This window comes from Glycine max, chromosome 13 (genome assembly GCF_000004515.6).
Source record: "Glycine max cultivar Williams 82 chromosome 13, Glycine_max_v4.0, whole genome shotgun sequence".
In the NCBI taxonomy this organism is placed as follows: domain Eukaryota; kingdom Viridiplantae; phylum Streptophyta; class Magnoliopsida; order Fabales; family Fabaceae; genus Glycine; species Glycine max.
This window is the reverse complement of record NC_038249.2, coordinates 27,931,390-27,945,898: the sequence shown is the minus strand read 5'-3', so window position 1 is coordinate 27,945,898 and position 14,509 is coordinate 27,931,390. Positions and strand designations below refer to the sequence as shown.

Genomic DNA, 14,509 nt, shown 5'->3' with positions numbered 1-14,509 from the left:
AGTATAAGTATTCCAACTAGATAGAGTATACAGTCCAAGGAAATAACTAATTGTTCACATGTGAATCGCTCGCATTCTAAATATTTCTTTCAAAGAAGAACCATAAGTTTCCTCCCTTTTGCCAATAGCTCATTCAACTCCTTGATATTAGAGATTGCATGTAGACACCTATATTATTCCTCGACATTAGATTGATTAATAATGGAAATAATCAAAGAAGATTGCTTCATGCACTCCTAAAGAAGGTTGATTGTTTGGAATTAGAATCACCAGCAATATACTATAGCTTATTCATGATACAGTAGAGACCAAAGCCATCAATTGCAAGGCTTAAGGTAGACATTTTTAAGTTCTAAAGCAAATTTAAGGTGACATTGATCCAAACATTTTCATGCTTAAGCATCTCGTAGATGCCTCAACAATCCATCTGGTTACTATTTAAAACAAGTCATCACATAGACATTGTTGTTTTGGGACACACGAATAACCTTTGCAACCTTGGTTTCAAGGGAAAGTAATATAAAACCTTTACAATGTCTACAAATCTCCAAAAAAATTTCTTCTTTCCAATACAACATGCAATTTTTCGAGCATGCATCTATCTTGGTGTAATTAAGATCAAACTTGTAAATCACCTTATTTTTCTCATAAAATGAATAATGAACTTTTGCATATTTAAATACATTTTTCAATAAATTCAAAATCGTCATCATTGCTTTATCAGTCATTATTACATAAACATCTTTCAATAACCTTTGCAACCTAAAACTACATTTTTTAAAAAGGAAAACCATAATTGTCTTGACTTATTGCTAAAATTATATTCTTAATTCAAACCGTTTTACTTTCTTCTAATTAAACCCTTATTTAATGTTGAATCCATTTATATGGATTTTTTTTAAATAAACAACAAATTAATTGTTGTTTTATTTCCAACTTATATAGTTTCTTACAACTCCCTATTTTTCTTCACAATATCCGTAATAACACACTTTCTAGTAAATGAATAATTATTTTAATTTTGAATTAAAAAACATTTTTTTTACATATCTATAAGATATGTGATATTACTTAAAAATTATCATTAAATAATTTTGTGTAAGAAATATTGAGTAAACAACCACTTTAGTCAATTACCAAAATCAACCACTTTAGTCTTTTAAATTAGTTGGTATTGTTACGTTAGTCTATAAAATTAAGAGAATGTTAAATAAGTCCAAGAGATATCAAATAAATCCCTAAATTTAACTACTTCCTTTTACTTAATCCTTAAATGTACGTCATTATTACTCTATTTTTTTTTTTTGAGAATTTTGAACTTATGTGTGATTATCGATTTACACTTTAAGGTCCTTTCTTTAATTACCTTCAATTTAGGAACTAATATAACAATGTTCTACAAGGCTAGGGAGCAAAGTGATCCTTTACTCAATAAGTATTTTTTTTCCTAATAAAAGCATGTCTAATTTTGTTTTGTTAATTTCTTATTACATCAATGCTTATTAACATAAAGTAAAAAGAAAAAAAAAATTGCTATTAAAAAATCAGTTAAAAGGATTAAAACTTATAAAAACATTTTAGGCACCATTGAACATTGAAAAACCTAATACCTTAATTAGGGTAATTAAAAAAATTAGTGTCCATTTGAACGATAACCCACCCCATCTACCAGAAGGTTAACCACCCGTCATCAGTTGACACCTTTTGACTAGCTCAACGCAACAACCACGATAAATGGCGATAATATCACGACACACTACACATTACTCCGAATCTCGTTGAAGATCAAACCGTTACAAACAGATAAAAATAAACATACGAAACCAAAAGTCATAAAACGAACCGTTACACGACCGTTCTCAAATTCAAGTCCCTCTTACTACTTAGTTCCCTTCAAACTAGACTCAACCAAATAATAAATGCACGACACGATAACTCGAATACAGACACTACACAACACTGATCCACATCTACTTGGACAACATTATTACTTTTTCAAACTTGTTCTATATTGTCTTTAACAATATTTAGAATAACTTTCATTAATATTTTATTTCTCCTTTTTTTCCTCAAAAAGGATCCAAGAAGAGAAGACCGTTCATCGTTTACTGTGCCCTTAATTTCTCTTCTCCCTCTTTAACACCATTCGTTCTCTCTGTGCTACTCTATCTATCTATCTACACAAGACAACGACGTCGTCTTTGTCATGTTTAAAACTCTTACGAGATTCTTGAACTCTAAACACTGAAGAAAAATAGATAAATATAAATAAATAAAAGCATGGTTGCCGGTAAGGTAAGAGTAGCAATGGGGTTTCAGAAGTCGCCGGCGGCGCCGCACACTACTCCTCCGCCGCAGAAGAAGCAGCCTCCTCCTGCTTCTCCGTCCACCACCGCGAAGTCTTCTTCTCACAAGTCCTCTTTCTCTCGCTCGTTCGGCGCTTACTTCCCGCGCTCCTCCGCTCAGGTGCAGCCGCGGCCGCCGGACGTGGCAGAGCTCCTCCGGCTGGTGGAGGATCTCCGGGAGAGCGAGTCGCGCCTGAAGACGGAGCTGCTGGAGCACAAGCTGCTGAAGGAGTCCATCGCCATTGTTCCCGTTCTGGAGAACGAGATCACAGCGAGGGAAAGTGAAATCGAAAGGAGCAGAAGAAGAGCGGAAGAAGCGGAATCGGAGAACGAGAGGTTGAGAAAGGAATTGCAGGAACTGAAGGTGAAAGCGGAAGAAGAGAAAAATGAGAACGAGAGAAAAATCAAAGCGCTGGAAGAGGAAATAATAGAGTTCAAGAAAACGGCGTCGTTTATTGGTAGTAACAGTAGCAGCAACAGAACAGAGGCATTGGAGAGTCACGAGCAAGAAGAAGCTACACAGAAGCTTGTGGAGGTTTCGTTTAGGTCGAATCTGATGAGGAGTTTGAAGAAAACCGCGTCGGATCTCGGAAGCGGGAATTTGAAAAGAGAGGTTTCAGAAATTTCTGAAAGGCCACTGCACTCGCGGTGTAACTCCGAGGAACTCGTTGATTGCTCTGACTCGGTTCTGTCTGGTTCGGTTAGGTCACGCGCGCCACGTGTTCCGAATCCTCCACCGAAACCTTCGACTTCTTCGCCGTCGAGTGGTTCCTCCGGCGAAACAGAGCGTAGGATTCCGCCGCCGCCTCCTCCTCCGCCGATGAAGGCCTTACCGCCTCCGCCACCGCCACCTCCGAAGAAGCTTGTGTCGAAGGCGGCGGCGCCTCCTCCTCCACCGCCTCCGCCGCCGAAGGCCGGTAGAGAAGTTCCGGCGAAGGTGCGGAGAGTGCCAGAGGTGGTGGAGTTTTACCACTCGCTGATGCGGAGGGACTCGCATTCGCGGCGGGACTCTGCCTCCGCCGCGGAGGTGCTGGCGACGGCGAACGCTCGTGACATGATCGGCGAGATCGAGAACCGTTCGACTCACTTGTTGGCGGTAAGTGCACGTGAATTTGGCCGTATAATTACGAGTTTGCCACTGTCCATTTATTATGTCACTGTCTGCTGACATGTGAAGTCGCTTTTCTTGCTTTATTTTGAATTGGATTTCTTTGTAGACAAGACAGTAATCTGATTCGAAATTTGCATGCCCAATATCGTAAATATGCCCCCAAATTATGTCATTTTGTGGAGTTCCATGTCAAAGAGGGAAGAAAAGATTCTCCAATTACTGAAACCTAGTGTCACTAATAGTCAATTAAGTCAACAAACTTAGTTTTTAGCTGATTAGTAACTGGTTAGAGCTTAATAATATTCAACAACTTAGCGTTAATTATGGATCTTTCAGGTACTGTCTGGTCAGTATTATTAACATTGTTTGTTTTTACAGATAAAAACAGATGTAGAAACACAAGGAGACTTTATTAGATACCTGATCAAAGAGGTGGAGAGTGCAGCATTCACGGACATTGAAGATGTGGTACCTTTTGTCAAATGGCTTGACGACGAACTCTCTTATTTGGTACTTTTAATTCTTAATTGTATAAAGTTACTTGTGTTTTTTTATTTCATTTGCTTGAAGATTTTAAAATTATGAAAAAAATATTTTATATTGTTTACATGATTTGTCTGTTTTTGTTGTTTAAGGTGGATGAAAGGGCAGTACTGAAACACTTCGATTGGCCAGAGCAGAAGGCTGATGCTTTGCGTGAAGCTGCGTTTGGTTATTGTGATCTGAAGAAGTTGGTATCTGAGGCTTCGTCTTTCAGGGATGATCCTCGGCAGCTGTGTGGTCCTGCTCTTAAGAAGATGCAGACTCTCTTAGAAAAGTGCGTCAACTTGTTAATTGTCCCCATTTACCTTACTTATTCAATGTCAATTAAATTTCATGTGAGCACTCTCTAATGTAAATTTTTCTTAAATGATCATGACAGATTAGAACATGGGATTTACAATATCTCAAGAATGAGAGAATCGGCAACAAAGAGATACAAAGTGTTCCAAATTCCTGTGGATTGGATGCTTGATAGTGGTTATGTCAGCCAGGTAATTTCCATTAAAGATATATTATGTTTGATAGTAGCTGCAGGCTCCAGATATAGCATCAGTTATAGGTTAATATAATACTCATAGGGTCATAGGTTAATAGGTTATAGGTTAACATAATACACAAGATGGTCCAAAATCTTTCGAATTATTTGAATAATGGGCAAGAGTCGTGTTAGCCCATAATCTTTATTGAAATAATAGTGGTAAATGGAAATGGGTCCCGCTCATAAGTTAATATAAAAGGTTTGTAATTAAATCATTTGTGTTGGATTGACCCAACCAAACTGTTATTCTTCTTTTCAAAAATTAGCCAAACTTTACCACATTGCTGCATGTAGACAAATTAGCTGATAGCGAAATGTCATAGAAATGGTTCTCTTTGCTGATAGGACTTCGACTTCTATTTCTTTGTGCTGATCTGCACAAGCACATGGAAGTCCCAGATCTCTACAGACTACAGTCTATTTGTTTGTCTGCTTCATCTTTTAAGGGAAATTCTCTTTGCCCATCTGGAACTTTATGTTTTAAATATTTATATGAAGAACGAAATAAAAGACCCATATGATATGGTTGCCTATATATGAATAAATGTCACATGCATGTGCAGAAGAATGGATAAAGCATTACCTCACTCACAGTAGATTGCTATTACTAATTTTCTTACTACCAAGTGAAGAAGAATATTGGGTTAGCTGATTTCATTTATTGTACCTGCAATGTTAAATTGTGACAGATCAAGCTGGCATCTGTAAAATTGGCCATGAAGTATATGAAGAGAGTCTCTGCTGAGCTTGAAACAGGTGGTGGTGGGCCTGAAGAAGAAGAGCTTATTGTCCAAGGAGTTAGATTTGCATTCCGAGTACATCAGGTAAAACTTTTTTCCCAACATGTTTGGTACGAAAATGACATATTATTAAAAGAGTGTATTCCTAGCATTTCTCGATAAGAATAAAGGGCTGTTATGACCTGTTGCAGTTTGCTGGAGGTTTTGATGTGGAGACAATGAGGGCGTTTCAAGAGTTGAGAGATAAAGCGAGGTCGTGCCATGTTCAATGTCACAGCCAGCAACAGAAATTATTTTGCAGGTCTGCCACATGCTAATGCTGGAGCAAACTCAGCTTCAGAGAATTAGTTGCGCCGCACTCCCCCCTCCCCTATTGTTTTTTCTGTATTTTGTGAATAGAATGGCAAATATAGTATTAGCCATCCTTAAAAGTGTAGAACACATTCATAATTCATGATTCATCCATTCATTACTGGAAAAAATGCTAATCCGGTTCCATTCTAGCACATGTTGCTGTTGCGAATTCACTCCAAGTCGAAGGTAGTAAATTATTTGCCGGGAAACAAGATACTATACAAATTTGTTTCCAATTTGGTACGTGCTGAATTGAATTTACTTGAAAAATTCGCTTCTCTAACCCAAATCCTGCAATTTAGTGTTTTTTTTAGGTTTGTTCCATTATCACTGGTTTTTCTTTTACTGCAAATAAATTAATTTCGTCACCATCTTTATTTATTTTCTTTTCTATTATAAGTGCACAGATATGTTTGGTAACTTCGGTTGTAGGCGATGTCGTTTTCCATCATCAAATTTTATGTTACGTTACGAAACACGAAAGTTAGAAGATTTTTTCCCCATTGGCCTGGGCTGGCCTTAGAAAGAGACGCTTTCCTGAATGCGCGCTCGTATTTAAGAGATGTTTTGCATGAATTTCATAGATGAACTTTATCCCTACGATAAGATGATTAATAATATAGGTAAAAGGATAATGATATATCAACAAATTTCAAACTTTCATTTCCACTTAACATACTGAGCCTAATTCAGTTTTCTTGTCATAGATGTGTCTAAAGATATAAGGAGATCTAAGGTTGGTTGAGTCCTTGAGAAGAAAAAAAAAAGAAGAAAAATGTCATCAATTTGATCTTTTCTGCTAACAAAAAATTAATAATTAATAATCACGGATAAAAAAATATACCTAAAGATACTGTGATTATTGTTCCATAATTCATTCACCAAAAAAAAAAAGTTTATTCCATAATTTTCTGCACCCCCTTCGGATGTGGTTTCTTTTGTAGTACACCTTGTGAGTTGTGAGTTATGATTCCCTCTTTGATCCAGAAAACCCCGTATGCAATAATTGTACTATTGTACTGCCACTACTGCGAGGAATTGCTGGTTGGGTTAAAAATAACCTAAAAAAACAAAAACAGAACCCCTAATTGGGCAGACCACATTCAAGTAAGCAAGCTTTACTAGTTGGGTGTTGCTTCTTGCATACGCCTTTTCACTTGTATACCATTACTACTAATATTACTTCTTTTCGCGTTTTTAGTATTTCTTCGATAAACATTACTTCTTTCGGGAATTAAAATTTGGAATATGTATCTGAATGTTGGTATAATTTCTGAATATTAGTTCTCGCTTGGCATGACATTGGTACGAAATAATTATCGACTTTATTGATGATTAATCTATGTAAACTGACTATTACTAGTGGGTCTTTTTTTTTTAATCACATATATTTTTTTTCATTCAGAAAGTTCGAATCCGATATCTTGCTTAATAAGATAGAATTCAGCCATTCACATCAATGACTTATTGATATTTTTGGAAATTAGTTTAACTAAGCATGAAATAAAATTAATTTTATAAATATATTTTGGGTTGTGATAGACATTTTAGGAATTAATTTATAGAATGTTATATAATTATTCAAATATGCTGTATAAATAAATTAAGAATGGTGAAAATTGATATTTATTCCGAGTCGATCATAACTATCATGACCTACATCTAACTCCTCAATAACTATCTTGAAAATTTCCCACTTCAATATTTGTTTACATACATTAATATATATATATATATATATATATATATATATATATATATATATATATCATCAATCCGTTATAACATCTACATAATGTATTTCCTTTTGCACAAATAATAAAGTTTACTGTTGCATTCGAGAAATATATGGAATTTGCTAGGTGTTGCTCAAGATGGAGAAGCCAACAGAAATGAAGTGTGCTATGTTGTTGTTTCACAATGAGGCAGTGCCACCTTGCATAGAAGTTGCTTCCAAATTCCACATTGCTTGCCTCTATGGCTCTATCAATCATACTGTCTCAGTCCAATGTTTTTCTATAAGATTAATTGTTTTTTTGTTGCTTCACCTTTACAATTTATTTTTTTTTTGCACTTTTCATAACCTCTGCATTTTTTTTATTGATTCATAGTTTTACAAAATTATTTTCAAACCCAAAAAATTTGATATTCCCTCAACACATTTTGTCCACGTCTTTCACTAAACTAGACCATCTTTTGCCCTATGCTAACCCTATCCAGTCATCTACATTACAGAATTTGATTCATTTATTGAAACATTTTCGCATTTTATTACCTATTTCCTACGCTTAATAGGTTATGCAACAAACCCTAAAGCTCAACATTTTTTTGAGAAACTAGAAGTTGTTCATGAAGATCAAGCATAATATTTTGTCAACATCTTGATGATCATAAGTATTGTCTAAATCTATTGGCTGCTAGTTTCCTGGAGCTTCGTTAAATTGTTATTAGGAGTTAGCTCGTGCATGTGAGATTACAGGAGAATTATTGAATGACCCTAAACTTATGTTTTGATGGTTCCAAAATGGGAGAGACAAAGATGAAAAATTGAAGAGAAAAAGAGATAGAGAGAAGAGAAAGATGAAAAAGAAGAAGTGAAGTAGGAAGAAGAGAAACCGAAAAATAAGAAGATTAAAAGTTTAAGTTTGATGAAAGTGAATATGAAAAGAACAAGAAGACTTTTGTTTTGCTTAGAACATTACATCACCTTTGATGTAAAACAATTTTTCAAATTTCAAATATAAGTTTGAGGTTATTCAACGTATAACATTCCTTCTGCTCATTAATATTTTTCTTGCTTAACTCATTAACTGCTTTGCTTTTGATACTCCATGATCTAAATGTTTTACTCTTATACAATTTTACTGTTTGCTCTGGTATATCATTGTCCTTGATATGTTTGAATATTCATTGTTTTCAAAATGGATTTGTCCTGACAAAGTTTCTTTTAGAAGTCTTATAAAAGCTTTAATATATTTTCAATTAATTCCCATACAATATTAATATAAATATTTTATATTATCAATAAACTAGAAAATATTTCAAATATAATTTTTAAATAATTAATATAAAAATTAAAAAATTTACTATACATAACAAATGACAAGATATAATGGCATGACAATACAAAATTAAAAATATAATTAACATATTCTTAATTTTATTAAACATTAAATAATTTGAAATAAATAAAATTTTAAAATATTATTTATTTTAAATCAGACAACATGTAAATTTCCAATTAATAATTTTGCAATTTGTTAAATATAATAATGAATAGACAGAAATAGTTAAACCAACTTATTAAGTTGACACAAAGTGTTGTAAGATTATGATTTACAATGCATAGGCCTTTTTTTGTTTTTTAATACTTGGGTAAATCTTAACTAATTTAGAATTTGATTAAAAAATAAATAAAATAATTATTTACGAAACATGAACTAGGAAAAAAAAAAATTAAACCAGAAAGAAAAAGAAAAAAACGGAATCGGGTCAGTAGTAATTTACCCGAATATCAAAGTCTACATTGATTTGATACCTTTTTAGGCTGAGCTTGTGAGAAAGAAGCTTAAGGGAGAAATGACCGAATGCTATTCACTTCTAAATCTTCGATTTCCATCGTTTCCCGTCATTGATTTCGGCGCAAAAATCTTCCCCAAACGTTTCCCCAAATCCATTTCATTCTCACACCCTTCATCGAAGTTTCAACTTTGTGGAATTTCCCGAGCTATGGAAGTGGTCGAAGGAAGTGAAGAGAGTAAAGGGTCGTCATCCCCTCTAATGAAGCTCTTGTTCGTGGAAATGGGTGTCGGCTACGATCAACATGGGTGCTCTTTTTTTGCCCTTTTGACTTTTTCGCCTTATTTTTTCTTCTTCTTTTCTTTCTTTGGTTTTGCTAACATGGGAACGCACGAAACAGACAGGACATAACGGTTGCAGCAATGAGGGCTTGCAGGGATGCAATCTCTTCTAATTCAATCCCTGCTTTCCGCAGAGGTATACATATTTAATCTTTTTGGTTTTTTCACTCACTGTTCAGCTTGTTAGTCTTATGAAGCACGGCCACTGTTCAAAGGTGTCTCATTTAAAAATTATATTTTGTTGACTTGAACACGCGGTTATAGAACTAATACACTTGAAAAAGGTTGGTTTAAAAAGATGATACTCCATCAATTTAGATATTTTGTTATGTGTTACTCATATTTCATTAGAGTCTCTCTGTTTGTGTTTGTATGCCATGTCCTGTGTGGGTCCTATATTTTAGACATGAAAAATGCTAACTAGTGGCCCTTGAGACATTGCTTAAGGAACTAAAAGAAGAAAACCAAATTATTGAGATGCGGAAAATTGCGTTACGACTTACGAATGACTTTGTTTATGCTCTCCTTTGATCTCCACAATAAATGTTTTTTCCTTTTTAGTTTCTTAACCAATGTCCTAAAGCACTGATTAACAAAACCCTTTAGATATTAGCCATGTCAAAGTGGTCCGTGTCGTGTCAGGTGTCGATGCTTCATAACTTGTTACGGTTCTATATTGCTGTTATTATTATTCTATTATAAGACACAGTGTTAAGCATCGCTTAGATTACTGGTATAAATAAGTGTATCTTGTTATATTTCAGGATCTTTTATCATATCAATCATCTAGACACGATGAACTACTTTTATGGTACTCGTCTCTAGTTCTTTGAGTTGCATGATGTGTGGTCATATCTACTTGGAATCACTTGCATTTCTTATCAAAATTCTGATACACAGGTGTTATAATAATTGCTATAATACTTTCTAACTTTCTAATTTCTTTGTCCAGAGAGTTTCTGTTGAATGTTATTTTTCCAACATTAATAGCCTACAAAAGCATTTAAATGTATTGGTTACTTTATTATCCAGATTCAACACTATAAGGCTAGCGTTTTCTGTTTTCTGGATTTTTTTCCCTAGCATGTGTTGCTTGCAAAAATCTTCACAAGTATTTATTTTCATAGTGGCTATGAGTTAAACTTGTAATTTATCGCCCTATGATATATATTGGGCAAAATATAAAGGAATAGAAGAATCACTTCCATGAATTTTTTTTTCTAGGTCAGGAAAGTGAAAGGAATCAAGGACATGGCATGTTTAATTTAGCCTATGCTAGTATAGGGCTTATATTGCAAATTGACATCTAGAAAGATAACACATTTTATGATTTCTGGGCTGAGATCTTCCTTTTCCCTTGTATTCCTCACTATACTTGGTTCTGTGGTGCTAAGGACTAAATCAAAACTAATTTTGATCATTTTAAACTGTCCTCTTTAGTCTTTACTCTTTACTCTTTACATGCTTGTCCCAATTTACTTTATTTTTTAAAGTGCATTGTATTTATCAACTACTATATGTTCAAGATGGAGAACGTAGATTTTATTTTAAACATAAAGATTGCTCAAAGGAGAAAATAATCAGGATTTCTCAGTTTGCTTGCTAACTATTGTAATATTCCTACTGAACTTGATTCTATGATGCTTGTATTACAGATTTTCTAACTGTAATTTGTTCATTCGGTTCTAATTGTAATGCTTAGAAATCATTCCTCTTGCGAGAAATTAATAGTCAAGTACCAAGTTTGATGCGATCTCCATCCCTCTTCCTCTAGATAAGCGCTGTAGTTTAGGAACATGCCTTACAGTCAGATGTTCAATATGACCCAAATTTCCCCCTTTTCGAATCTACATGATGATTTTTCTGTATAGTTATTCATTGTTGATTAATTTTTTTAAAATGTATGCTTGGATATTTGACATGTTCAAATTTGTTTCTTGAATTCTAATAAGATGAATTTGGTTTAGGTTCCATTCCTGGTGTCAGTTTTGATCAGATGAAATTGCAGATTAAACTAGGGGTTCCTCATTCCCTCCAGAATTCCTTGGATATTGAGAAAGTGAAGTCAGTATTTCCCTAGTAAGTACCCACAACCGTGGAAAGTAGTGCCTTATTTTTTCATTTATTGTTTTCTATATGTGATGATGCGGCTATAATCAATATGAAATCCTATATTATTAACGTTTTTTTTCTTGGAAAATTAACTGTGATACAGTGATACTTCAATCTTTTATCTCCCTGTTATGTCTGGTTATTGGATGTTTCTATTTTTTTTGGTGCACTCTGGTTATTGGATGTTAACACTTAAACATTTCTAACAGAAACCTAAGTCATTCTTCATCTCCTTATTTATGTTGATGAAGGCTAGTATGAACCACTCGTGTAAGTAGTTTATTGTGGATCACATTTATAGACCCTCAGATTCATCTCACCCACACAGCCATATGATGCACCTTCTCCACTAGATTTTTTTTCTTCTTTCATCCTCTTCCTCCTCCTTTACTGTTTTTTGTCCTGCACCAGAAAAAAAACTTGCCGCTGCTCACCGCTGCAGGAGTTTATTTCCAGAGAAAGAAGAAGAAAAAAATCTAGTGGAGAGGGTGCATCATATGGCTGTGTGGGTAAGATGAATCTGATAGTAGAAATGTGGTCCACAATAAACCACTTACACAAGTTGTTCATGCTAGCCTTTGTCATTTATATTCTGTATTGAAGTTTATATAGTCTTGCTTGAAGCCTTGAACCAAAACTTAATTTTGATGTTCTTGGATGCTAATAAACTTATAATAATTGACCTGGGCTTTTGATAATTTCTTTCCGTAATGCTTGTTAAGTTGTTATTCAGTTCATGTGGTTGTTTGTTGCTTCCAATATAATAACATGTGTCATATCAATTCTATATAGTAATCTTTTTGAACTAACTTTCTGACCTCATTGCAGTGGAGAAATTTTGAATGTTGAAGTTGTGGATGGTGGTTTGATATGCTCAAGTGGGGTACTTGTAGAAGAGATGGGTGACAAGAATGATGATTGTTACATTGTGAATGCTGCTGTTTATGTGGGCTATTAACTTTCAGGTTTTGCAGAGCTTTGCTCTGTTTGTTCTCTTGTTAATGGATGATTACTACATTTTTGTGCTGTGTAATAACATAATAACAAAGTTGTACATTACTACATTTCTCTAAATTCTGTTCTTGCTCGGTTATTTTTGGGTTTTGTCGAAAGCTACCATGAGCACTATTCTTTACCTACCTACCTATATTGGATATAATTATATAAAAGTTGTATAACATGTAATGAATTAACAAAAGTAAAAAAAAAAAATTGAACATTTTATGTTTTTATACACTTGATTTTCTTCTAAATTATTATGTTACCCTCAAATTTTAAGTTACCGATTAATGAAAAGTCGTAAGAACTAATAGTAAAGTTTAAAACCCTTTAAGCTTTTGGTAGAAATGTTGGACCAAGATAAATTATAATAGATGAGTTCTATTTTATATTTTGCTTACTTACAAATAAAATAAAATTAGGCACGAGATTGAGATTTGTTAAATGGTTGGAACACAATATATAAGTTAGAGAAATTGTATTTTTATATTTGTATAGTTCTTTTTGTTTAAATTAATTTGTAGGTTCCTAAATTATTTGGAGAATTTTAATTAAGTCTTTGTGCTTTGAAAGTTTGTAATAGGATAAATCTTTTAATTGGATTTTGGAAAACATTTTTGTTAGCGTTTCATAAAGCTAAGTGAAAATTTCCAAATAATTCTCAGCTAAATTATTTTAAAATGTTTAAATTAAGTAGTTAATGAAACTTTTAGCAAAAATGAGAAAGGGGTCTAATTAAAAATGATTTATAAGTTTAAGGACTTAACTATTTTATAATGTTTAAAAATGTTTTATATGTTTAAGAACTTAAATATAGGGATCTATTAAGAATTTCTAAATAGTTCAAAGATCTAAATAATAATTTTACCATTTTTTGTATAATGAAAAAAGAGAGAAAAGTATGAAATAAGATTGTTAATATGATATATAAATAGAAAAAAATTGCGTTCTTAAAAATATTATGTAAATAATACAACTTTATAACTTATGTTAATGTTTATTAAATAATAAATATACAAAAATTACATAATATTAAGAATTTTTTTTGTTTTTATGTGACTGTACAACTTTGAATTAAAGTTTTCATATTCTTAAAATTAAAATGATTCTCACGTAATGTATATCTCCCTTCATGTGTATCCTAATTACGTGTTGCATTTTCATATATACGTGGCCTAGTTTAATGACGACATGGCACATACAGAATGAAACACTTCTCAGCTGGAAGGTAGAAAAAGACATACGCATTCTTATAATTTAAGGATAATAATTCAATTTATTTATTTATTTATTTATTTATTAAGTATTCAATCAATTATAAAGTTAATTAACTATAAAATATAAATCTATAAAGTAGTTTGATTTATTAATATTAAATAGATAATAAACTATTTAACATATTTTATAATACATTAATTCAAATAATCTAAAATTTATTAGTTAAGCATACTTTTGTAAGAGATAGATCCTGAACTTTATATTGTTTGAACATAAAAAAATGTTCAAATACTAAACCCTATTTTGTAAAAATATTTTTAAAGAATAAAATATGATGTATTTTAAACAAATGAATTAAACATATATTCATAAAAATGTTTAATTAAATAAGTTATAAATACATTAATTTTTAATATATTTTTTTATCAGATTATAAATAAATGAATAGTTTATTTCAAATATATTTATTACAATTCAATTTAAAATTTATTAAATTCATCTCTTTTTTAGGTCACATGATCCTACGTGTTCAACACATTTGACTATACTCATATTTTATCATACACGTATCATCTCAATGTTGATTTGGCACATCAACAAAGACACACGAGGAGCTATGAGCTGTCTCCATTGCCCATAGACATGTGCTTCTAAGGTCTATAAACTACAATTCCCAGGAAGAACGTTTC

General features: G+C 32.8%; 2 protein-coding genes across 2 annotated transcripts; both read left to right on the top strand.

Annotated features, from left to right (window-relative positions):
* The first annotated feature begins 1,991 nt into the window (after positions 1-1,991).
* Positions 1,992-5,914, top strand: LOC100799946 (protein CHUP1, chloroplastic). Its single transcript, XM_003542654.5, has 6 exons — positions 1,992-3,441; positions 3,835-3,966; positions 4,092-4,273; positions 4,379-4,490; positions 5,227-5,361; positions 5,469-5,914. The coding sequence occupies exons 1-6, from the start codon at positions 2,281-2,283 to the stop codon at positions 5,592-5,594; spliced, it is 1,848 nt and encodes a 615-aa protein (XP_003542702.1). The 5' UTR covers positions 1,992-2,280; the 3' UTR covers positions 5,595-5,914.
* Positions 5,915-9,201: 3,287 nt separating this feature from the next.
* LOC100527162 (uncharacterized) lies at positions 9,202-12,674 on the top strand. Its single transcript, NM_001248862.2, is given in 4 exon segments — positions 9,202-9,458; positions 9,551-9,627; positions 11,459-11,570; positions 12,432-12,674. Coding segments are annotated over 4 exon segments (567 nt in total). The 5' UTR covers positions 9,202-9,210; the 3' UTR covers positions 12,562-12,674.
* Positions 12,675-14,509: the final 1,835 nt, after the last annotated feature.

Excerpts from the sequence above, each read along its gene's own strand:
- LOC100799946 (XM_003542654.5), top strand. The coding sequence starts at position 2,281 with ATGGTTGCCGGTAAGGTAAGAGTAGCAATGGGGTTTCAGAAGTCGCCG. Across the intron at positions 4,491-5,226 it reads ATAGTGGTTATGTCAGCCAG|ATCAAGCTGGCATCTGTAAA; the intron begins GTAATTTCCATT and ends AAATTGTGACAG. Across the intron at positions 5,362-5,468 it reads TTGCATTCCGAGTACATCAG|TTTGCTGGAGGTTTTGATGT; the intron begins GTAAAACTTTTT and ends GACCTGTTGCAG.